Raw genomic sequence first — 24,958 nt, forward strand, 5'->3', positions numbered from 1 at the left:
ATATGTATATATATGTATATATATATATATCTATATATAGATATATAGATATCTATAGATATATATATATAGATATATAGACTACTATATACTATACTATATATAGTATATATGTATACTATACTATATATAGATACTATATATATATAGTATAGTATCTATATATATATAGATACTATATATACTATATATATAGTAGTATATAGTAGTCTATATATAGTATCTATCTATCTATATAGTATATATACTATATATACTATATATATATCTATATATACTATATATAGATATATATATAGTATATACTATATATATATACTATATATAGATATACTATATATAGATATATATATATAGATAGATAGATATCTATATATATATAGAAAGTATATATAGATACTATACTATATATATATAGATACTATATATAGTATATATATAGTATATATACTATATAGATAGATAGATACTATATATAGACTACTAGATAATACTACTATATAAATACTACTAGAACTGAGAAACAATTCAGTAAAGTTGCAGGATACAAAATATACAGAAATCTGTTGCATTTCTATACACTAATAATGAAGGAGCAGAAAGTAAAATTAAGAAAACAACCCCATTTACAACTGCACCAAAAATAGTAAAAAACCTAGGAATAAACCTAGTCAGGGAGGTGAAAGATCTGTACCCTGAAAACTATAAAACACTGTTGAAGGAGACTGAGTATCCACAAAGAAATGGAAAGATATGCTATGCTCGTGGACTGGAAGAACAATATTGTTAAAATGTCTCTATTACCCAAAGCAATCCACAGATTTAATGCAATGCCCATCAAAATACCAACAGATTTTTCACAGAACTGTAACAGAGAGTCCTAAAATTTGTTTGGAAACACATAAGACCCCAAATAGCCAAAGAAATCTTGAAAAAGAAAAGTAAAGCTGGAAGCATCACAATTCTGGTCTTCAAATCATTAACAGAGGTGTAGTAATCAAAACATTATGGTGCTCGCATAAAAATAGACACATAGATCAACAGAACAGAATAGAAAACCCAGAAATAAACCCTCAACTACATGGTGAATTAATCGAGAAGTTAGTTGGGAAAATTGGACAGCAACGTGCAAAAGAATGAAACTGGAACACTTTCTTATGCCATACACAAAAAGAAATTCAGAATGGATGAAAGACCTAAATCTGTGACCTGAAACCATAAAAATTGGAGAAGAGAGCAGGCAGTAACTTCTCTGACATCAGTCATAGCAACCTTTTTCCTAGATAGGTCCCCTGAGGAAAGGGAAACAAAAGCAAAAATAAACTATTGGGACGACATCAAAATAAAAAGCTTCCACACAGCGAAGGAAACAATCAATAAAACTACAAAGCAACCTATGGAATGGGAGAAGATACTGCAAATGACATATTTGATAACGGGTTAGCATCCAAAATATATAAAGAACTTATAAAACTCAACAGCCAAAAAACAAACAATCCAGTTTAAAAATAGGCAGAAGACATGAACAGAGATTTCCTTAAAGAAGGAGTACACATCGGGATGCCTGGGTGGCTCAGTTCGTTAAGCGTCCCACTTCAGCTCAGGTCATGATCTTGCAGTTCGTGAGTTCGAGCCCCACATTGGGCTCTGTGCTGACAACTCAGAGCCTGGAGCCTGTTTCACATTCTGTGTCTCCCTGGCTCTCTGCCCCTTCCCCTCCCCCCCTTCTCAAAAATAAACGTTAAAAAAAGAAGAAGAAATACAGATGGCCAACAGACACGTGAAAAGATATTCATCATTGCTTATCATTAGGGAAATGCCAATCAAAACTAGAAGGAGATATCACCTCACACCCGTCAGAATGACTAAAATGACACAGGAAACGACAGGTCTTGGCAAAGATGTGGGGAAAAAAAGAACCCTCTTTCATGCTTGTTGGGAAGGCAAACTGTTGCAGCCTCTCTGGAAGACATTATGGAGGTTCCTCAAAAAGTTAAAACTAGAACTACCCTAACGATCCAGTAATCACAGTATTGGGTATTTACTCAAAGAATACAAAAACAGTACCTCAAAGAGATACATGCACCCCTATGTTGATAGCTGCATTGTTTATAATAGACAAGATATGGAAGCAGCCCAAGTGTTCATCGGTTGATGTGAGCTAGGTTTGTGTGTGTGTGTGTGCACAATGGAATATTATTCAGCCTTTAAAAAGAATGAAGTCTTGTCATTTGCAATGACAGAGCTAGAGAGTATATGCTATAATGCTAAGTAAAATACGTAAGACAGAGAAATACAAATACCAAATGATTTCATTCATATGTGAAATTTAAGAAACAAAACAAATGAGCAGAGGGGGAAAAAGAGAGAGAGAAGCCAAGAAACAGACTGTTAACTATATAGAGAACAACAACAAAAAAACCATATAGAGAACAAACATGCTTACCAGAGGGTGGGTAGGTGGTTGGGAGGATATGTGAAATAGGTGATGGGGATTAAGGAGGGCGCTTGTCATGATGAGCACTGAGTGATTAAAATAAAAACTTGAAAAAAGAGAAAATACCAACAAGCCAGAAAAATGCTTAAAATGTGAACAGTTCAGAGAAAAGGAAATTCACAAGGCTTTTAAGCTGATGATGTTCAGCTTTACTCATAATAAGAGAAATAAATACAAGTAATACTAAATGAGATCTCACTTTTTACTCAGCAGGTTGGCAGAGATCAAAAAAGGTCAGGATACAGTGGATTCACGTGGGGAGTGAAACAGATACTCTTATACCTCATGGATATAGACCTTTATGGATATGACCTCTACAAGTTGTTGATATACTTCAACATTTTATGTATACATACCTTTTGACCTAACAAACATTTCCACTTCTAGCAAAGTTTCCAACAGACCTTATTATACCTATGCACAGAGAAGTATGTTCCAGGATATTTGGGACAGTATTGCTTACATTAGTAATATTGTCTAATTAGATTAGAAATAACCTCAGTGTTTCTCCATAGGGATTGTTGTCAAGTAAGGAACTGTTGGTTCTGGGGTTTATCCGATTTGTAAATTCACAAGTTAGCCTGCTATAGTTTCCAGAGACGGTGGAGAAGACAGGAGACTCCTGGGTCAGAGATGAGGGACTTTATTACTCACAGAGCAGCAGAGAGCATAAGCTTCACGTTCCCATCAGTTCGCCCATACAGACAACTCAGGTGGCTCAGGTGGCTGCTGTACACAGTGTGGTTCTGTGTCACAGCAGGGGGACAGCAAGCTTAGGAAATTCTCAACATAGAGTTGCCAGAGTTAGCAAGTAAAAATACAGATGTCCATTAAATTTGAATTTCAGATAAACAACAAATAATTTTTTTTTAATTTTTTTTTCAACGTTTATTTATTTTTGGGACAGAGAGAGACAGAGCATGAACAGGGGAGGGGCAGAGAGAGAGGGAGACACAGAATCAGAAACAGGCTCCAGGCTCTGAGCCATCAGCCCAGAGCCCGACGCGGGGCTCGAACTCACGAACCGCGAGATCGTGACCTGGCTGAAGTCGGACGCTCAACCGACTGCGCCACCCAGGCGCCCCAACAAATAATTTTTAGTGTAAGTATCGCACAGTCCACACTTGTTGTTTACCTGAAATTCAAATTTAACTGGGCATCCTATATTTCACCTGGCAGTCCTATCCTAATCTTATGAGGGTGATACTAGCATACTTGTGCAACTTCTTTATTTTTATTTTAATTTTTAAATTTTTAAGTGTTTATTTAGTTTTGAGAGAGAGAGAGAGCACACCAGCAGGGGAGGGGAGAAAGGAAAACAGAGAATCTGATCAGCATAAAGCCCAACGTGAGGCTCAAGCCCACGAACCATGAGATCATGACCTGAGTTGAAGTTGGATGCCCAACTGCCTAAGCCACCCAGGTTCCCCTACATGTGCAAATTCTGACCTGGGGGAAGACAGTATCTTTATCATCCTAATGAAGAAACAAATACGCCTTCTTCCCCAGAGGAAGACACTACCTCTGTTTCACAGATTATTTGCCAGACAAATATCCTGGCAAAACTTGTCCGGGATAAAAGGTGTCACAACACGTGTAGAGACACGTAAAATTTCACATAAACTGAGGTGTAACAATGGCAACATCTACCTCATGTGGTTGATGTAAGGATTCAATTAGATGATTGTCTAAAGTGCTCAATAAATACGAATCACCAGTTCAATGTTAGTTTTTTGTTTTTACAGATAGGTTTTTTAAAAACATCCCTTTTTGAAAAGTTTATTTTGAGAGAGAGAGCGAGAGAGAGAGATAGGAGCAGAGAGAGACAGAGAGGGAAAGAGAGAGAGAGAGAGAGAGAGAGAGAGAGAGAGAGAGAGAATCCCAAGCAGGCTCCATGCTGTCAGTGCAGAGCCCAACGCAGGACTCGAATTCACAAACCGTGAGATCATGACCTGAGCCAAAATCAAGAGTCTGGCTCTTAGCCGACTGAGCCACCCAGGCGCCCCTCAATGTTAGTTTACTTCCTGTTTGGTAATTGCCGTTTTTAATTCTTTCCATCCTCGGTTGTCGCTTCTGTGAGTTCACAGCTTGCAAGCCTCTCTCAGCACGTGCGTCTGTGCTCTCCTCCCCACGATCCCACATTTTAACATCTAGCAGCACTGCCCCATTTGGAGTTCTCTGGACCTCCCTTGCCGAGCACACCTCCAGGACTTTGCGTTGCTGGAATGACTGTGTTCCCTTCTCAGGACATCTGGTAACTTCTGTTTTTCCTTCAAGACTCAGCTATCAGGTCACCTGCTCCAGGAAGCCTTCCCGGAAACTCCCTGAAACACAGAAATACTCCAGCTACTGTAGTACAAGCATTTCGTGTTTGTATCTCTTGTGGGTGGAATTACGGAAATTTTCATCTACAACTCCAGGAATCTGATCACTGCACAGTTGCCCGATATTTCACGTATGCCTAGACGAGAGCTACATGCACTTGTACCAGGGGCGTGCTGACCTTTGGTTTTGGACTCAGAGCTTGACCAAATTCTGCCATCCGGGCTTGGCCATTGCAAGGTGGAATAGCTGAATACTTGCTCAGTGTCATTGCTGGTGTTCTTAGACCTGTACTTGAGTCATGACCGTACAATTGGGTAGATTTCTATCATGTCCCATTGGTGCTTCGATCTCAGTAGCATGAATATGGCATGTCACTTGTATTTATTGTTAATATCTGAATATCTACTTTCAAGTTTAGGTATTCTAAATTCTTGGTAACTTGGAAAGCTAAATTTGGTGATGTCCTTTATATGTTGTACTGCTAACAGTCAGTTGAAGTACATATGATTGGATTTTTAAAAAATGTTTATTTTGGGGTGCCTGGGTGGCTCAGTTGGTTAAACCTCCGACTTCGGCTCAGGTCATGATCTCGCGGTTTGTGAGTTCCAGCCCCGCGTCGGGCTCTGTGCTGACAGATGGGATCCTGAAGCCGGCTGCAGATTCTATGTCTCCCTCTCTTTCTACTCCTCCTTTGCTCACACTGTGTGTCTCTCTCTCAAAAATAAACATTAAAAAGATTTTTTAAAAATGTTTATTTTGAGAGGAGGGGGAGGGACAGAGAGAGAGGTAGACAGAGAATCCCAAGCAGGCTCTGCACTGTCAATGCAGAGCCCAATGAGGGGCTCGAACCCACGAACTGTGAGATCATGACCTGAGCTGAAGTTGGACATTTAACCGACTGAGCTACCCAGGCCCAGGCGTTCCTGCCCAGATAACTTTAGAAAGAACACTGTTATCTTTTTTGAGCCTACAGATGTTTACAAAAATATAAATATGAACACAGGGCAAAATAATAGATTAGATTATATCATAATTCTAATTACTGTGGAATTCTTTGGTGCAGTGGCATTCATAACACTAAATAAAATCTGTAGAAGGGCTCCTGGCTGGCTTGGTAGGTAGAGCACGCAACTCTTGATATCTGGGTCGTGAGTTCAAGCCCTACGATAGGCATACAGCTTACTTAAAAAGAGATAATAAAATAAAATAAAATAAAAATACTTTATAAAAAATACGTAGAAACTAATGTCTGCTTACTTAATTCCATTTAGTCTGTGAATCTCAAAAAGCCCTATTTGGTAATTTTTCACATATTAGGAGGATAAATTAAAAACAGAATGTCGGTGGGGGGCGATGCCTGGGTGGCTCAGTTGTTAAGTGTCTAACTCTTGATTTCGGCTCAGGTCAGGATCTCACTGTTCCTGAAATGGAGCCCTGAGGCGGGCTCTGCCTGCTTGGAATTCTCTCTCTCTCCCTGTCTCTCTTTGACCCTCCCCAACTGTGTTCTCTCTCTCTCAAAATAAATAAATAAACACTAAAAAAAAAATAATAAATAAAAAGCAGAATGTCAACATGGCTACCTCAAAATTTCACAAAGACAAAAACTCATATACAACAGATGTATGATAAATCACTTTTTTTTTTTTTTTAAGTTTATTTATTTTGTGTGAGAGAGAGAGCACCGCTCAGGAGGGGCAGGGGTTGGGGGAGAGACAAAGTCCCAAGCAGGCTCCATGCTGACAGCCCGGGGCCCAACATGGAGCTCAAACTCACTAACCATGAGATCATGACCTGAGCTGAAATCAAGAGTTGGATGCTTAACCAAATGAGCCACCCAGGTGCCCATGATAAATCATCTTTGCGTCATGATTAAAAGTATAAAGACAGAATGAAAAAAAAAGAATTTTTAGATAAAATGAGACACCCAGAATACATTCGTTCTCTCTAAATAACGAACTATTCAAGAATGGTTTTAATAAGATAATACCTCATGGTTTGGGATCTGTGAAGGCTAATGCTTTTTAAAGCTTGTAGAAACAATTGCAATAGAGTAATAACCGTTTCTGCATTTGAAGAGAAAGGATTTTTGAGATTTGCTGAAGCTATGGATTGTAAATATTGATTTATTTTAGAAAACATTCCTAAAAACTGTTGCTGGATTTATATTTTGTTATACACAAAAAGGTTAATGAGAATGTTAAATATGCTCCCAAAGTATATGGTGTGACCTTTGGACACAAGGTTGGAAGAATCAACCTTAATTTTTAGATTTGACAACAAAGAGGATTAAAGATTAATTCAACCATGTTTCCACTTTCCTTACTTGGTGAAAGATTCTCGTGTCTCACACAGTGGATCTGACGTTGAGAAATATTTATGAAATATAAAATCACACAGACCTATGCATGAAATTATCATTGACTACAGGACACATACGGTAAAAGGCTATGAACACAAACACACCGTAATTTGTTTACACCCTTCAGTTTTACATTCATAAAATGGTCATGGCTTAAAAAGATGTAACAAAAAACGACTGGCTGCAAGCAGAAAGACTGTAGACCACTTCCATAATTTTTCTTCAGCCAGTAACAAATTATATGATATACAAGAGATTGTGAGATTGTCAGTTCATATACGAGATATTTACACAAGGTGGAATAACAGCTATTATGCTTTTCAAAGGTAATGAACAAGGCCTTAATTCTGTATTTCCCAAAGAACATTACCAACATAGCAAGACTTACTAATAACCAATGGTTAATTACATAGAAAGCACTTTGCTTGTTGGAACTTGATGCATAAATTGATGTGGCTTAAGAGGGTAAGTATTTCCTGCATGATTCCCGCTGAAAAGATCTTCCTTTGATTCTACTCCAGGGAAGATGCTGAAATCGATGTGCATACAAGATAAGCTACAGACGGAACTTCGATTATTTTCTTAACTTGAAAGGTAATTAAATCGCTCCATTGTCACATTTCTAGATCCAAACTTTAAGGACAAATTCATCTCTGGTCACTGTGTATAGTGGCAAGAACAGACAAAAATATTACAACTTAGAATCTAAATAAATGAGTACAAGCATCTTAAAACCTGCTTCTGAAAGTATCATGCCTTTTCTTGAAAGTGCACAAAACTTTAGTCAGTGAAATTGCTTCAATGGAATGCTGTCATTGCCCAAGAAATTGTCAAGGCCAACAATTAAAAAGGAATAAAGTCTTTACCATAATCAGTTCCTCTTAGAGGAAGAAACACATAATTGGTGGCAATATTACCATATTATACTGGCAGATGTAGCCTTGCTACTCCTTGAAGCCCAGTTGAAAGTATCTTATTTGGTGATGCAAATGAACCTGTTTATTGGCCATAAGCATCCAGCAGTCGCCAGGGCTGAGAAGTTACTGTTCTTGCCTTACAAAGCCAAACTTTAACATTTTAACTGCTACGCTTTTAATAATAAAACCATAAAAACTGAGTTTCCAGGGAAGTTCGTATTTTTTTTCTTTTTTAAAAGCTCACTCTGTTATGGCGACATTCTCATTTAGAGAATAGCAATTTTTAATTTTTAACTATCAAACATTCACCACTTGACCAAAATAGATTTTCAGGTATAGCTCCAGTCTAAAGATAGTTTGTATGCTCAAGAGCAGGTGCCCCAACGGGATGATTCTCATACTTTTGTGATTTAGCCTTACTTTGACCGTTACGGGCATTGACTTGATTCATTTGTTGAAATACAGGCTCGGGAGGATTTTCATTCACGTCGAGCATGTTTGAACTGAGGGCTGTGCTAGAAACTCAGGATTGTGTGGTTGTCTTAACTGTAACACCCACGACCTCCATAATAACACTCGGCTCTCTCCTGTTCATCAGCACAGACGCAGCAAATCGCAACCTCAATAATCCGAGACTGCAGACTTCACTTTTGGTCCTAACACAGGCCACATGAGACGTAAGCCGCTTCACCTTGTTAGCCACAAGTGCTATGTCTGCAAATGACGGACGTCTCTTCGTCGCAGATTTGTGCCTCTCGGTCACTCGTCGTAACGCACCGGCTCGCTCCGGCCGGTCTGGCTCTCGCACTCCGCCGATCGCCACCTTTCCAAACTGGGCTGTCTTCCCGCCGGTGCGCCTCCCGTCGTGCGGTGCCCGCTAACCGGGCCCTCAGGAAGAAAGGCGATCCCGGGAACGAGCCCTGGGTTGGCTGGGTCCTAAACTCCTCTCTGATAGATACAGCCTCTGGGGGTAAGCGGGAAACCAGAAGCCTCGGGCGCCGCACCTCCACCGCCGGGACGGAAGTGGCCGCCGGGGCCGGCAGGGGGCGCGCTGCGGCGGCGGGCGGGCGGCGCGGGCCTGCGGCGCGTCTAGGCCGGAGCCGTTTCCAGGGTGCGCTCGGTGGCCACAAAGCGCCAGCTGAGGGGCCGCTGCGGGCCGAGCGCCGCTGAGCCTGCCCGCCTCCTAAGCTTCACCGGCCGGCCGCCGTGCCTCCGCTGCGTCCCGGCGCCCCGAGCAGCCGCGCGAGTCCGGGCAGGGAAGGCAGAGCCGGGCGGGCGCCGCCTGCGGAGAGACCCGGGGCCGGCCTGCGTGGGGCCGCGCGCGGCGGCGGCGGCAGCGGCGGCGGCGGCAGCGGCGGCGACGACGACGACGACTCCGGCCCGGGCCGGACAGCGCAGGGCCATGGCCGAGGCGGCCCCGGCTCCGGTAAGAGCGGCCCGCGCGCCGAGCGCTGCGAGCCTGGGACGGTCTGGGCGCCTAGGGCTCGGCGCCGCGGACCCGCGGGAGGGGAGGAGGTCGGGTCGCCCGGCCTGTCAGGCGCGGGGCCCCGGCGCAAGGGCGCTCCCCGGGTCCCGCCGGCGGGGAAGGGCCTGAGGCGCCGAGTGGGGACACCGACGCCGAACTCCGGCCCGGGACGGCGGCGCCCCCTCCCCCATCGTGCGGTCCCGGCGCCTCGGGTGCGAGGCCCGGGGCTCCTCCTTCCCATTCGGACGTTTAGAGCCGAGAGCGCGTCTTCCGCTAATGAAAGAGGAATGAGTGAAGAGGGGCTCCTCCCGCTCGGTGTCAGCCCCGCCACTGCCAGCCAGACGCGCGGCGGGCAGGAAGCTTGGTTGGGTGTTTCCATCGGCGTTCTCCGGCTCCGGCAGCCGTCCGCACGGAATCACGTTCGGGGCCGTCTGCCGGAGCCGCGCGCGGCCGCGGATGCGGCGCGGACGGTAACCCCCGGGCGGGACGAAGGACTGCGTGAGCGCCGGGGTCCCCAGCGCCCGGTGGATGACAATGCGCGCCACTCTAGGCCCTCCGTCTGTGCTGCTGAACGACTGGTGCGGTTCCGAGGACCAGATAGCCTTATACGTGTTCATTCGTCCCGCGGCTATTTCCCGCAGGCCGGCAGCGAGCCAGGCCCTCTCCCAGTTGCTAGGGCCGCGGAGGTGACCAGCGTAGTCCCTGCGCACGAGAGCCACGTAGAAGGAGCAGGGACCGGCCCAGTAGCATAGGACTGAAACGGACGCCGTGCATTTTGTCAGCCAGGAAGCCTTTGGTCGCCCCAAGGAGAGCCGTTTTAGTGAGTCAGGAAACAGGATGGGCAATGGAGTGCCTGGAAAGTGAGGAGGGAAAGAGGGAGCAGGTAGCAATGGGGTGGGGAGTAGGGTAGAGAGGAACGCAGTGTCTGCCCTTGGATCCGTTTTCCTTTTTCCTTTTTTTTTTTTTTTACCAGGGTAGAGATGATCAAGCCTCAATGCCAACCCTATTTAATAGAAATAAAGTGGACACTACATATGTACCTTTAAATTTTCTAGTACTGGCATTTAAAAAGTGCAAATAGATGAACTTAATTTTAATATATTTTATTTAATCCAAAGCATACGGAATATTTCAGTGTGTAACCAATATTGAGAATGTTTTTTGTGGGGGGCAGGTCCAGTCGATTAAGGATCTGACTGCTGGTTTTGGCTCAGGTCATGATCGCCTGGTTTTGTGAGTTCAACCCTCCCCCCCCCCCCCATCTGACTCAGGCTCTGCACTGGCTGCATGGAGCCTGCTTAAGATCTTCTCTCTCCCTCTGCCCCTCCCCCACGTGCACTGTCTCTCAAATAAACTTAAAAAAAAAAAAAGAATTTTAGAATTTTAGAGCACACACTAGTCGGGGGAGGGGGAGAGAGGTAGAGGGACAATCCCAAGCAGGCTCCATGCTCAGTGCACAGCCTGAGCCAGAGGCAGACCTGAATCTCAGGACCCTGAGATCGTCACCTGAGCCAAAACCAGGAGTCAGATGCTCAACCCACTGAGCCACCCCAGGTGCTCCCAATATTAAGAACTTACTAATGAAGTTTTCCATTTTCCCCCCTCATACTAAGTCTGCAGAATCTGGTGTGTATTTTAAACTTCCAGCACGTCCCAGTCACAATACCCACATTTCAAGTGCTAATAGCCACATGCGGGTCCCATTTTGAATGGTGCGGGTCTGCCTTTACCGAGAAGAATTAGGAGACATTGAACTACTGACCATAAAAAAGAGAAAAGAACAATGTCCCTAAAAGTGTGGAAAGCGTTGGCATTCAGAGCCTAAGTGGAGAGATTAGTTTTAAATAGGATGCGTGCAACCTTTTCCTGTGGGAAGGAAGGAAGAAAGCATGGATTAAGCTACTGATGAGTTTGAAGTGAGAAGCCAGTGTAATAGGAGAAAGTTGAGAGAGTTGCAGGCTAATTACTCTTTCTTCTCAAAGTAGGAGGCCATGTTGTCCCCTGAGGTTGAGGGGGCCTGCAGTGGACAAGGGTCTCATTGCCCCACGTGTGCTCTCTGCACCACCAGCATCAGCATCACCCGGCAGCTTGGTAAAAATGCAGAATCTCAATTTGCCTCCCAGGCCTGCTGAATCAAAGTCTGCATTTTTATTTCTTAGTTTATTTATTGTAGAGAGAGAATGCGCGCGTGTGCAAGCGAGCAAGCACGAGTGGGGGAGGGGCGGAGAGATGGAGAGAGAGAATCCTAAGCAGGCTCCACACTGTCAGCGCTGAGCCAGATGCGGGGCCGATCTCATGACCTGACCTGAAATCAAGAGTTGGACGTTCAACCGTCAAAGTCTGCCTTTTAACGAGATCTGCAGATGATTCTCGGGCACGTTAGTTTAAGAAGTATTGTACTAAAAGTTTAAGGGTTGTGTGTGGGGGGGGGTTGCAGTGGCTACTATATGGAATGGGAAGAAAAGCGTAGGGGGCACCAGACAATGTTGAGTTCCTGCTGAGCTTAGAGACCACTGGTGTGGGGTGACACCAGTTTTCCCTGTCGTGTGACTTCCTTTAGTAGGGTTTACCAGCTTGCTTACAGGAACAGAGAAGGAACAGTTAGACTGATTCAGAGCTGGAGCAGGTGAGGCAGAAAGACAGAAAGGGGTTGAAGGTGGTTGAAATGATGCACCGAGGAAGGAAACAAAGCCTGTAACGGGCTGGGAAGCCAGGAGCAAATGGCTTGGGCAGGGGTTTAGTGGGATTGCAGAGCAGGTGGTGGGTGAGCTGGAGAGATGGGAGGTTGTGGCCAGGGAGCGTGTTGTCAAATTCATAGAGTCGCAAGGCTTTGTGGAGGTCATTCTGCTCCAATCTCCCCTATGTTATAGGACCTTCCTTCCTTCCTTCCTTCCTTCCTTCCTTCCTTCCTTCCTTCCTTTCTTTCTTTCTTTAATTTTGGAGAGAGAGAGAGAGAGACCATGAGCTGGGGAGAGGGGCAGAAAGAGAGAAAATATTTTAATGTTTTATTTATTTTTGATAGAGCGCAAGTGGGGGAGGGGCAGAGAGGAGAACAGAGGATCTGAAGCAGGATCTGCACTGACAGCAGTGAGCCCGGTGTAGGGATCGAACCCAAGAACCGCAAGATCATGACCTGAGCTGAAGTCGGATGATGAGAGAGAAAATCTTAAGCAGGCTCCATGCTCAGCGGGGGCTGTGTCTCATGACCCTGGGATCATGACCTGAGACAAAAGCGAGAGCTGGACACTCAACAGACTGACCCACCTAGGTTCCCTGGAATTTCTTTTTTTTAATATACATTTTATTTCACAGCATTTTCAGTGATGGGGCAGCCTGGTATTTTCTTGGAAAGATCTAGTTTCAAAAATTATTTATGTAGGACAGAGTTTGCCTGCCTGGAAATTCCATGTTCTAGTTCTGCCCTCTGGAATAGATGCAATATAATATTTAAAATATCAAACATTAAATAAAAAATGATAATGTTCTGGGGGCACCTGGGTGGCTTAGTCAGTTAAGTGTCTGACTTCAGCTCAGGTCATGATCTCACGGTTCGTGAGTTCAAGCCCTACATTGGGCTCTCTGCTGCTCTGCTCTCAGCGAAGATTCAGATCCTCTGACCCCCTCTCTCTTTGCCCCCCCTCCCTGCTCTCTTGCACATGCACCCTCTCTCTCAAAAATAAATAAACGTTGGGGCGCCTGGGTGGCTCAGTCGGTTAAGCATCCGACTTCGGCTCAGGTCATGATCTTGCAGTCCGTGAGTTCGAGCCCCGCGTCGGGCTCTGTGCTGACAGGTCAGAGCCTGGAGCCTGTTTTGGATTCTGTGTCTCCCTCTCTCTCTGACCCTCCCCCATTCATGCTCTGTCTCTCCCTGTCTCAAAAATAAACGTTAAAAAAAATTTTTTTTAATAAAATAAACAAACATTAAAAAAAATTTTAATTAAGGGGGCTCCTGTGTGGCTCAGTCGGTTAAGCATCCGACTTTGGCTCAGGTCATGATCTTGCAGGTTTGGGGGTTCGAGCCCTGCATCGGACTCTGTGCTGACAGCTCAGAGCTTGGAACTGCTTCAGATTCTGTGTCTCCTTCTCTCTCTGCCCCTGCCCCTCCTGCACTCTGTCTCTCTCTCTCTCTCTCTCTCTCTCTCAAAAATGAATAAACATTTAAAACATTAAAAAAAATTTTAATTGAAAAAAGTCTGTTCTGCCTAACATTTTAGAACCATCAAATATTTGAAAATATGTTTTCTCCATGCTCAATACTCTCAGCTTTTTAAAGTATTACAGAATGGTACGGTTGAGGTTCGTAAGCAGGGTGGTGGACAGGGCTGGAGCATAAATCAATAAAGGTTTTATCAGAGGGCAGTGAGTTCAAAGGAACCTAGAAAGATCTGGTGCACGTAGGCCTTTTCCAGAAATAGAGGATGCAGCAGCAACCCGAGCCTCTGGACAATTGGCTCTACAGCGTAACACCCCAGGGGATAGGCCAGGCTGGTTCTGAATCCAGTGTCCCTCACTGTCTGACTTCATTTATCCCTGAACCGCCAAAGCAGTCCTCTTGGCTTTTGCTGCTGACGAGCACCATAAAGATGAAGCTTTTGCAGGCAGTGCTAAAACTGTATTTAGATGAATCACAGCTGGTTAACCAGCTAACCAGTCCTTCTTTGATTTTAGTTTGGCTTAGGGTTCCTTCCAACACTCAGTGTCTTGTCTCCTCTCTCCACCGCGTACAGACTTCTGAATGGGATTCTGAATGCCTTACCTCCCTGCAGCCCCTTCCTCTTCCCACGCCCCCGGCAGCAAACGAGGCCCACCTGCAGACGGCAGCCATCTCCCTGTGGACCGTGGTGGCAGCCGTGCAGGCCATTGAGAGAAAGGTGGAGGTCCACAGCCGGCGCCTCCTGCACCTGGAAGGACGGACGGGGACGGCGGAGAAGAAGCTGGCCAGCTGTGAAAAGACAGTGGCTGATCTCGGGAACCAGCTGGAGGGCAAGTGGGCCGTGCTGGGGACCCTGCTGCAGGAGTACGGGCTGCTGCAGAGGCGGCTGGAGAACTTGGAGAACCTGCTGAGAAACCGAAACTTCTGGATCCTGCGACTGCCGCCGGGGATCAAAGGGGATATCCCAAAGGTAATTCCCTCGCCCCTTCTGGGTGGAAAGTGGTACCACTAGTCCATAGACTAGGAGTAAGGGATTCTGTTGGCCAGTCAGGCTAAAGGAGCGATTAAGTTGGGTTTTGTTCATCTATTTGGGAAACATTTCACGTTCAATTTAGCTGTGATTTGAATTGAAGTGTCCGACTGAAGATTAGAAACCTCTTTCCAATTCAGAGTTGGCTACCTGGCAGATAGATTTTGTTTTTCTCTTCAGCTTTCTCCTGCCCTTTATCTCCGAGTCCCTTTTGTCTTTGTTAACCTGTCTGCTTCGTTCTTGGTGCGGAAGCTAAATTAAATATCATTTCAATCAGCCCTTATGAATTTGTTGGTAATTCTGGTGAAAAGAGGAGTCTGGAGGAAGAGCTGGCAAGTAGATGGTTTGGGACTCTCTGTAGGCCTAAGATTGGCATGATCCTGCCCTTTAGTACCCTTTACGGAAGTATGTTTTGGGGCTAGGGCCCGGCCCTTCTGCAGGGAGTGGCCCATACACCAGAAGAAAATAAACTTCATTCTTAATCTATGGAACACAGCCTCGAGGCATCTGGTTTTCCTGAGCACATACTGTCTACTGAATATCTATATCCTGGAGGCACAGCACTGAACAATTCATGTAAGCTTCCCTGGAGCTTAAATTTTAGTGGAGAAAGACAGAAAATATAAACAGACAAGAAAATAAATCCATTTAGGTGTGAGTAGATTAAAAAAGTGCTATTCGGTGATTTAGTTTTTGGTGGGTTTTCAGAGCAGCTCTCATAAAGGTGCTAATATTTAGGCTGAGACTGAATGACAGGAAGGACGCAGCTGTGAGAAGATCTGAGGAAGAACTTTCTAGGCGGTGACGATGCCCCGTGCAAAGTCCTGAAGACAAACAAACGTGGAACACTGAAGGCAAGGGGAAACCCATTAGCTGGTATGCGGTGAAAACAGGCCTGTGCCTAGAGAAATGGATGAGGTCACGTTATTTAGGGCAGTGTTTTTCAGCACTGACTGTACACAGGAATCACGCGAGGGCTTTTTCCATTTTGGTGGGCATCACACCAGGAGATTCTGATTTAGTGGGTCCTGGATGAGGCTAAAACACAAATCTTAACATCTCCGTGGTGGGGTCTAGTGTGCAACCGGGGCTGTGAATCACTGATGTAGGGGTCTGAGACCAAGGTAAGGAATTGGTTTTATCTTGGGTATAATGGAAAGAAATTGAGGGTATTAAACAGAGGAGTTCTATCTGGTTGCTATTTTGAACAAATCACTTTGGCTGCTCCGTAGGAGACGGATCGGGTTGGTAGGAATAGAAGCAGGGAGAAAACAAGAGGCAGCTGCAATAGTGGGAGGGATGAGAGTGGCTTGGGTGAGGGTAGCCGTGGTGGAGACGGATAGTGGGCAGATTCCGGACTTTTGGCGGAGATGCTGGGTAGGAGTCACGGATGGGAATTTGGTAATGAAGAACAACGATAATTTTAAATTTAGTGTGTGATAATTTACGTAGAACTTGTTCTAAGTGCTTTGGTTATTTTCATAGGAACCCTAACTTGCCCAAGATCATTTAGTTACTAAATATAAGTAATAGAGTGGTATTGCAACCCAGCTGGCTCCAGAGCATATGCTCTTAACCACCTTAGGTTTACTGGCTGTTAGGCTTTTGGCTCCAAGAACCCGATGGATGGTGGTGACATTTACTGAGATGGGGACTATCTTGAGGAGTGGGAAGGAATTAGGAGCTCTCTTTTGGCAGCATTAGGTTTGAGGTGCCCGTGATACAGTCAGGAGAGATGTTAAGTGGTCCCCGCGGCTCAGAGAGGAGTAATATTTGGCAGTTATGGGTGCACAGACCCTGTTGAAAGTCCTGAGACTGGAGGTGATTGCCTCAGGAGAAAGCATGGCGAAGCAGGGGGAAGAGTCCAAGGACCATGCTCCAGGGGCAGGCAGAGCTGGCAAAGGAGACCAAAAGGAGTGGCCAGCGAGATGGAAACAAGATAGGAGTGTATGTGGCATCACAGGACGAGGAGGAAAAGCATTCAAGGAGAAAGCTGTCATTTGGATTGCATGTCACTGAGAGATCTAGAAAGATGCAGACAGAGGATGATTTGGCAACATAGACCTTGCCGGAGACCTTGCTAAGACGCGGGGCCTAGAAGTCTGGGAAGGGCAGGTTGAAGAGTGAGTGGGAAGGGAGAAAAGGGAGAGAATGATGACCGATGTCTCTTTCCAGATTTGCAGGGAGGGATATCAGAGTCAGCATCTGATAGAGAACCTTCCCCAGTGTGTTTTACTTGTGTGTCTGGAGCCCCTCCAGGAGTTCTTTGGGATAATTTATACTTAGTATTGCCATAAGATTAGTAGAAAAGGTAAGTTAAAGTGTGTACCCATTGTCTTACCTAGATAAATGGATAACGTTTAAACTCTCCATCTTAAACTCCAAAATCGTATAGAAGACAATGTGATATTTCTTTAAGATATCTTCATGAAGTTAGAACATATTAGAGATTTATTAGCTTTAAATATGGGAAGCAAAATTTGCATCTTTGCTTTGTTGAAAATACTCTTCTTATTCTGTCTTTATTTTTTTTTTTATGTTTGTTTATTTCTTTTTGAGAGAGAGAGAGAGAGAGAGCGAGCGAGCGAGCTGGGGAAGGGCAGAAGGAGAGAGAATCCCAAGCAGTCTTCTCGCTGTCAGCACAGAGCCTGACTCAGGGCTCAAACTCATGAACCATGAGATCATGACCAGAGCCAAAATCAAGAGTCGGACACTTACTGACTGAACCCCTCCCCCCCACCCCCGCCGCCAGGTGACCCTGTCCTTACTTCTGAGTGCCAAGTTCAGAATAATCTTCCCTCAGTTTTCTTCGTACTTTCAATTTTAAACTGTGGTAAAATGTGCACAACCTAAAATGTACCATTTTCGCCACGTTTAAATGCCCAGTTTAGTGGTACTCAGTACATTCACATCACTGTGCAACTACCAACACCATCCATCTCCAGAACTTCCCAAACTGAAACTCTGTCTCCATTAAACGCTAATCCCCCAGCCCCTCCGCCCCGGCCCCTGGCGCCCACCATTCTGCTTTCTGTCTCTGTGAATTTGACTCTTCTGAGTCCCTCATATAAATGAGATCATACACTATTTGTCCTTCCGTGACTGGCTTATTTCACTCAGCACAATATCTTCCAGGTTCACCCATGTTGTATCAGCATTTCCTTTTTAAGGCTGAATACTCCACTTCTCTCAGAATTTTAAAGGCATCGGTCCTTTGTCTCATAACATCGAATGCCATTGATGATAAACCTTAATACCAAATCAATTCCAAATTAATATTTCAGCATTAATTCCAAATGAACACCAAATCCGTTTACAAGAAATCTGTTCTCTAGAATCTTCCCATTTGTACTTGGTGTTTTTTTTTTGTACTTGTTTTTCTAAAACGTGTTGAGGGTGTGTCTTCGTGTAGGTCTTTTAACATTTGTGTCACACACTTGGTGTTATCTTTCATTCGGAAGATGGGTGTCTTGTTCGGCTCTGGAAACTTTTCTTCCATAATCCTATTTTTAGAATATTTCATCCCCATTTCTCCTGTATTTTCTGGAACTACCATCTGACTCATAGTGGGTTGTGATCTTTGTCTCTAACTTTCCCTTCCTATTATTCACCTTTTTCTTTTTTTTATTTCAAAAGAATTTTTTTATGTTTATTTTTGAGAGAGAGAAAGGGCGTGAGCGGGGAAGGGGCAGGGAAAGAGGGAGTCACAGAATCTGAAGCAGGCTCCAGGTTCTGAGCTGTCAGCACAGAGCCCGACAGGGCTCAAACTCATGAACTGTCAGATCATGACCCGAGCTGAAATCAGACACTTAAGCGACTGAGCCACCCAAGCACCCCCTATTCACCTATGTTTATTTACCTTTGAGACAGAGAGAGAGCATGAGTGGGGGAGAGGCAGGGAGAGAGTGAGACACAGAATCTGAAGCAAGCTCCAGGCTCTGAGCTGTCAGCACAGAACCCGACGCGGGGCTTAAAGGCACGAGTCATGAGATTGTGACCTGCGCTGAAGCCGGTCGCCCAACCGACTGAGTCACCCAGGTGCCCCTCACCTTTAAAATTTTTTTTTAAAGTTTGTTTATTTATTAAAAAAAAAAAGTTTAACATTTATTTGTTATTGAGAGACAGAGACAGAGCACAAGCATGGGAGGGGCAGAGAGAAGAGGAGACACAGAATCTGAAACAGGCTCCAGGCTCTGAGCTGTCAGCACAGAGCCTGACGCAGGGCTCGAACTCACAAACTGCAAGATCATGCCCTGAGCTGAAATCGGACGCCCAACTGACTGAGCCACCCAGGCGCCCCATATTTATTTATTTATTTAGAGAGCACACGCATGTGCAAGTGGGGGGAGGGGGAGAGAGAGAATCCCAAGCAGGCTCCGCACTGTCAGTGCAGAACCTGATACTGGGATCAAACCCACGATCCATGAGATCCTGACCTGAGCTGAAATCAAGAGTCAGATGCTTAACTGACTGAGCCACCCAGGAGCCCCTTGTTCACCTTTTTAGAGTTTCATCACCTTCCCTTCCAGACTTTCTCATTTTTATTTTAAAAATTACATATTTAGGGGCGTCTGGGTGTGGCTCAGTTGGTTGAGTGACCTGCTTCAGCACAGGTCATGATTTCATGGTTCGTGGGTTCGAGTCCCGTGTCGGGCTCTGTGCTGAGAGCTTGGAGCCTGGACCCTGCTTTGGATTCTGTGTCTCCCTCTCTCTCTCTGCTCTTCCCCCACTCATGTTCTGTCTCTCTCTCTCAAAAATAAATAAACATTAAAAAAAAATTACATATTTAATTTTCAAGAATAGTTATTTCTATCTCCTTTTTTTGAAGCAACCTGAATTTATTTAAATGGATGTGATATTCAAATGTCTCTGGGAATATGTATTAGAGGCTTGTTTGATTTGTTCATTGTTTTTTTGTTTTTGTTTTTGTTTTTTCATGTTTGTTTATTTTTGAGACAGAGAAAGACAGAGAATGAATGGGAGAGGGTCAGAGAGAGGGAGACACAGTGTGAAGCAGGCTCCAGGCTCTGAGCTGTCAGCACAGAGCCCGACGCGGGGCTCAAACTCACGGACTGTGAGATCATGATGTGAGCCGAAGTCGGATGCTTAACCGACAGAGCCACCCAGATGCCCCTGTTCATTGTTTTTTCTTCTAGGATCGTTGTAGTGTTTGTGTATCCTCACAGCATCATTTTTTTTTAATATTGAGTAAACCTAGGTTGTGTATCCATAAGTGACAGGCTCAACTGATTAATAGGTTAATGACAGGAAGCTGGCATGTCTCCTCGGCCACCGTGTGAGTCTGTTTAACCAAAAGATCTTTCCTTTACAGCAGAGAGCTGCCTCCGTTGATGCTAGACATAGTTGGGCTTTGCTTTGAGGTGCCCTGGTGAGGAGCAAGTAGGGGGTGCAGGGACCACCCAGAGACCAGGAGGGAAGCGGTACTCTGTGTCATCACATGCCCCCTGGAAGTGCATGCTGTCTCCAGGCAGGCTGGGCTGTTAGATGTCCTTAGAGGTGATGTCTGCCGTTTCAGCTCTGGGGTAAACGCTGCCGCTTCCTCCCTCTGCCAGGGCAGTGAAGGGGTCCCTGCTAGTCCCAAGATAGACCTTCAAACTCCAACCCATAATCACTTTTCTTCCCACTCATTCATTGTCTCTGCCGGCTTTGAGCTTGGAATTCTCTGGATTCTTCAACTGCAGTCTGTCCTTCGCGGAGTAGCGGAGCTGCGGCTTCCTCCCACACCCTGGACCCCAGCGCGTGCCCATCGTTTGGGTCTCGGTGCGAAACTCATCAAAAACTCTGGTCTAGTGATGGCTTCTCCTTATTCTTGGCACTGCTTTAGATTTATGGGGCGTCTAGGTGGCTCAGTTAAGTGTTTGACTTCGGCTTAGGTCATGATCTCGTGGTTCATGAGATCAAGCCCTGCATTGGGCTCTGCACTCCCAGTGAGGAGCCTGCTTCGGATTCTCTGTCTCCCTCTCTCTCTGCCCCTCCCCTCCTCAAAAATAAAAAAACATTAAAAGAAAAAAAGATTTAGTCCCTGCTGATCTTATTTACTGTCATTTCAGTAGAACTCAGGGAGGGAAGGAAGATACATATGTGTTTAGTTCATAGCCTTGAACCAGAATCCCATCCTGATCCTTTTTTTTTAATCATTATTTTGTCATGTGTTTTTGTTGTAAGGTATCAGAAATCTTTTGTGTAGTGACATTAGATACAATTATGTCATCTACACTTGCCCTCACCCTGGCTTTAGGTGCTGAGCAAGTGTAAAGTAAGTAATTTAAAGTTCTAGCCCCTAAAGAACAAAATTTCTAGTTGGAAAATGAAGCAATTAGAAAATAAACCCAGTTGCCTCATAGTATTGCATAGACCTTTGACCCTTAATGAGTATGTTAAGTTTATGAAAATAAATATGTATGGTTTTCATTGAATTTTTTAATTTTGGGAAAAAAATGTGTGTGTGTGTGTGTGTGTATAGTAGATACCAGAAATGTTTCTTCTTCTCTGATATTCCTTTTTCCATAGTATCCTGTTTTTATTTTATGGGTGGTGTAATATCTCTCAAATCTTTGTGGGAATACTAGTTAGGAGGTGGTGGTGGTTTGTTTTTGTTTTTTAAATTCTGTTGCCTGGGTATTTGTTTCCTTCCACATTTTCCTCCCTTATTTTAGTCTTTCTTGTTCAAGTGGCCGACTTTGCTAAATGGGCATTGACACTTAGTGCTTAGCTTGTATTTCAGAATTTAACTACAGGAAGCTGTCCGGTGACAGGAGGGTGAGCTAGCCTTATGATCAGCTAGATGCCAGAATGAGGCGATAGTGCCCGTACTAGATACCTTAAATTCCCCAGGCAACTCTTATACTTCATTACAGAAGAGCCTTCCAGTTTTTACCTAGGGAAAAGTGCCTAGCTTTGGACGAAACGTTGCCAGAGGGTGGGGGGATTCTGTTCTGCGTATGACCATTCCCTACATGAAGCCCGAGCTCCCAACTCGGCAGGCTTCATCATTGTCGTCTGAAAGTAAATTCCAGTTTTCCATGCTTACATGTTTTTCCTGTTCCCATTAGGCCTGTTAATAACACACCAGAGCCCCATCTCTTCTGGACTCATTCCAGCCCTATTATAGCTCGATATCCAAAATTTCTGGCCCATGTCTTCAATTTGAATGTGACCATATGCTTATTTTGGGCAGAAACCGTATTTTTGTAATCTTGGCACTTAGGATAAAGCTTGTACGTGGTGGGTATTCAGAACATGTTGTATTGTGTGAATTATATACTGCTTTGCATCTGCGCCTCTCTCCGTGAGGGACTGTTTACAAGTCATGTGCTCCAACCTCCCAAAACTCGTCGCTCTAAAGTTTATTGCCTTTCTCCTTGAAAACATCTTCAACTCCTAGAGGTCGGGTCTGTGCCCTGTTTTTCCTGTATCCCTCCTGCATCCCACACAGTCTTTGTGTGACAAGTAGGCACTTAGTAAGATTGGCTAAATGACTGAATTGCAGTGGGAGGGACTAACTCCAATATGATTATAATTTCAGGTGCCTGTGACATTTGATGATATCTCCATCTACTTTTCCACTCCAGAGTGGGAAAAATTAGAAGAATGGCAAAAAGAGCTTTACAAGAATATCATGAAGGGCAACTACGAGTCTCTTATCTCCATGGGTGAGGCTAAGTTGGCGCCTTTTGAATGAGGGGACCCCAGCTCCACGGGGGCTTAGAGCAGTCCCTTTCCCTCCAGCGGTCCTCATTTTCCCTCTGTCCCCACACACTTCAGATCCTAGGTGCAAGCGAGAGATTTCCAGTTCACCCTTCCCAAGTAGGAAATCATAATCTCTCCTGCCAGTTCATCGGATGGAGAATGAAGCTCAGGGTTAGGGGTCTCCCAGTTGCAGTGGTTTCCATAGGTGTTCCTCACTTTGAAAGGGCCTTGTTCTCCCCCTTGAGGCAACTGTCCCTCTTCCTCAGTGAAAGTAGCAGGTGGGCAGTGCTAAAGCGGCACGCATGCCTTTCCCATCACCTCTCCTCTGTGTGCGTTCCCAAGAGATGTCATCCGTACAGGAGGGGAATGGAAGGGGAGGAGCGCTCTAGAATCTGAAACAAGTTCCCTGGGACTGTGGACCTCAGAGCCTACAATTCAGCTTTAATGGCAATAAGTTGTCATCCTCATTGAGCTCTTCGTCATACCTCCTTTCCCTTCTTCCTCTCCTAGATTATGCCATGAATCAACCTGATGTCTTATCTCAGATTCAGCCGGAAGGAGAGCATAACACAGAGGAGCAGGCAGGGCCAGAGGAGAGTGAGATTCCCACAGACCCCAGTGAAGGTAAGTAGGAGAGGAGATGATCCCCTCCTTGTCTCCCCTTCCTGGTCAGAGACGATGGGGCTTCTAGAGCCTCTCCCGTCTCAATCAGCTAGACTGTGAGTAATGCCTGACCCTCAGACACTTAAATAGGAGGGAGTATTAGAGATGGCCGGTCCATGGCCTGTCCCCACGACTACCGCACCTCTGAGGGCTATTCATGGTGTTCCGTGACTGGTTCCCACACCTAATTATCTGGTAAAATTAACATCCTTAGATGGCAGGGGAAGCGGTAATGCTTTCCTGGAGGGAAGTGGCTTCAGTGAATATACACTGGGCGGGTCAGAAATGATGGGGGGCGGTGGGCGTCCGCAGGGTCCCTCGGAGATGCACTTAACGGGCGGAGCCCAATGGTGGCCACCTGGGCAAACTTCACCTGGTTTGGGAGCCAGCTGTCATTAATGAGCCCTCCCTACTTTATTTGGTTGGCAGCTGCCTGCTGTCGTGTGCAAAGACTGCTCAGCCACGTACAGTTGTAGTGTTTGTCTCAAGTCCCACCTCTGCGGTCAGAAAAAGCTCACCATTTCGTTCTTTGTTGGACAGAAAGCTCACAGAAAGTTCATCCTTCAGACCACTCTATTAGATGAACTTTTCTTGGAACCCACCCCCTCTCCCGGGCACTATTTTTTTTCTAACGTTTCCTTATGAAAATTTCTAAATAGAAAAGTTGAAATAATTTTACAGTGAACACCTAGATACCTACCACCTAGATTCTGTCACTAACAGTTTACACGTATTTATCCATCTCTGCATCCCTATCAATCCATCCTATTTTCAGTGTATTTCCAGTTCAATACACACATCAGTACATTTCCCCAGAGGGGCGCCTGGGCCATCTCAGTTGGCTTGGTGCCCAACACTTGATTGCGGCTCAGATCATGATCCCAGGGTTGTGGGATTGACCCCACACTCAGTGTGGAGCCTGCTTAAGATTCATTCATTCTCTCCCTCTCTCCCCCCTCCCTCCCTGTCCTCCTTTTCTTCCTTCCTCCCTCTGCCCCTCTCCCCTGCTTGAGTTCTCTCTCTCTCCTTCTTAAAAAAAAAAAAAAAATTCCCCATATGTAGTTCAGTATGAATATCATTAGCCTAGAGTTCAATATATTTTTTTAAGTTTATTTATTTATTTTGAGAGAGAGAGAGTACGAAGAAGAGCAGGGGAGGGGCAGAGAAAGAGAAAGATAGAATCTTAAGCAGGCTCCGCACTGACAGTTCAGAGCCCAACACGGTGCTTGAACCCACGAACCACGAGATCATGACCTCAGCTGAAACCAAGAGTTGGACACTTAACCGACTGAGCCACCCAGGCGCCCTGAGTTTTTTATTTTTAAATGTCTGTTTCTTTATTTTGAGAGAGTATGTGAACAGGCGAAGGGGCAGAGAGAGAGAGAGAGGGAGAGAGAATCCCAAGCAGGCTCCACGCTGTCAGCACTGAGCCCAGCTTGGGGCTTTACCTCCCAAACTGAGATCATGACCTGATCTGAAATCAAGAGTTGGACATTTAACTGACTGAGCCACCCATGCACCCCAACAGTCTCTGAATTTTGAAGAATGTATATATCTGCCACACATTATGTTATTCTACAGTCTCTGTGGGTGGTGGTATTAAGCAATCAAACAGGTTGAATTTGATGAACCTTCATATCATGGATCTAAGTAATGAATCTAAAATCATATCACAAAGATGGGTGACTCGATTACAGAAATTATTGGAAATTATGCCGTAGTTGATGTTATTGGCTATCTAACATAGTTTTCAACCAGTATAAATCAGTGTGTCATCTTATTTTTGAGGATGAATGGAAAAGGTGTAAATAATTTGGTTTTATAATAATATATGAAAAT

At 44.9% G+C, this 24,958-nt stretch overlaps 1 protein-coding gene across 2 annotated transcripts in view; it reads left to right on the plus strand.

Annotated features, from left to right (window-relative positions):
- Window positions 1-9,153: 9,153 nt before the first annotated feature.
- The window catches only part of ZNF398 (zinc finger protein 398), a 33,785-nt gene continuing 17,980 nt past the window's right edge, over window positions 9,154-24,958 (plus strand). The window contains exons 1-4 of one of the 2 annotated variants that reach the window (XM_043589832.1): window positions 9,154-9,524; window positions 14,291-14,686; window positions 22,293-22,419; window positions 22,967-23,080. In XM_043589832.1, the coding sequence (XP_043445767.1) occupies window positions 9,501-9,524; window positions 14,291-14,686; window positions 22,293-22,419; window positions 22,967-23,080 (661 nt within the window). In that variant the 5' untranslated portion in view covers window positions 9,154-9,500. Of the gene's footprint in view, window positions 9,525-13,696; window positions 14,687-22,292; window positions 22,420-22,966; window positions 23,081-24,958 lie in introns of those variants that run through there. The other variant, XM_043589831.1, reaches the window with a different exon arrangement.

Source organism: Prionailurus bengalensis, chromosome A2 (assembly GCF_016509475.1).
Source record: "Prionailurus bengalensis isolate Pbe53 chromosome A2, Fcat_Pben_1.1_paternal_pri, whole genome shotgun sequence".
NCBI classification, from domain to species: Eukaryota; Metazoa; Chordata; class Mammalia; order Carnivora; family Felidae; genus Prionailurus; species Prionailurus bengalensis.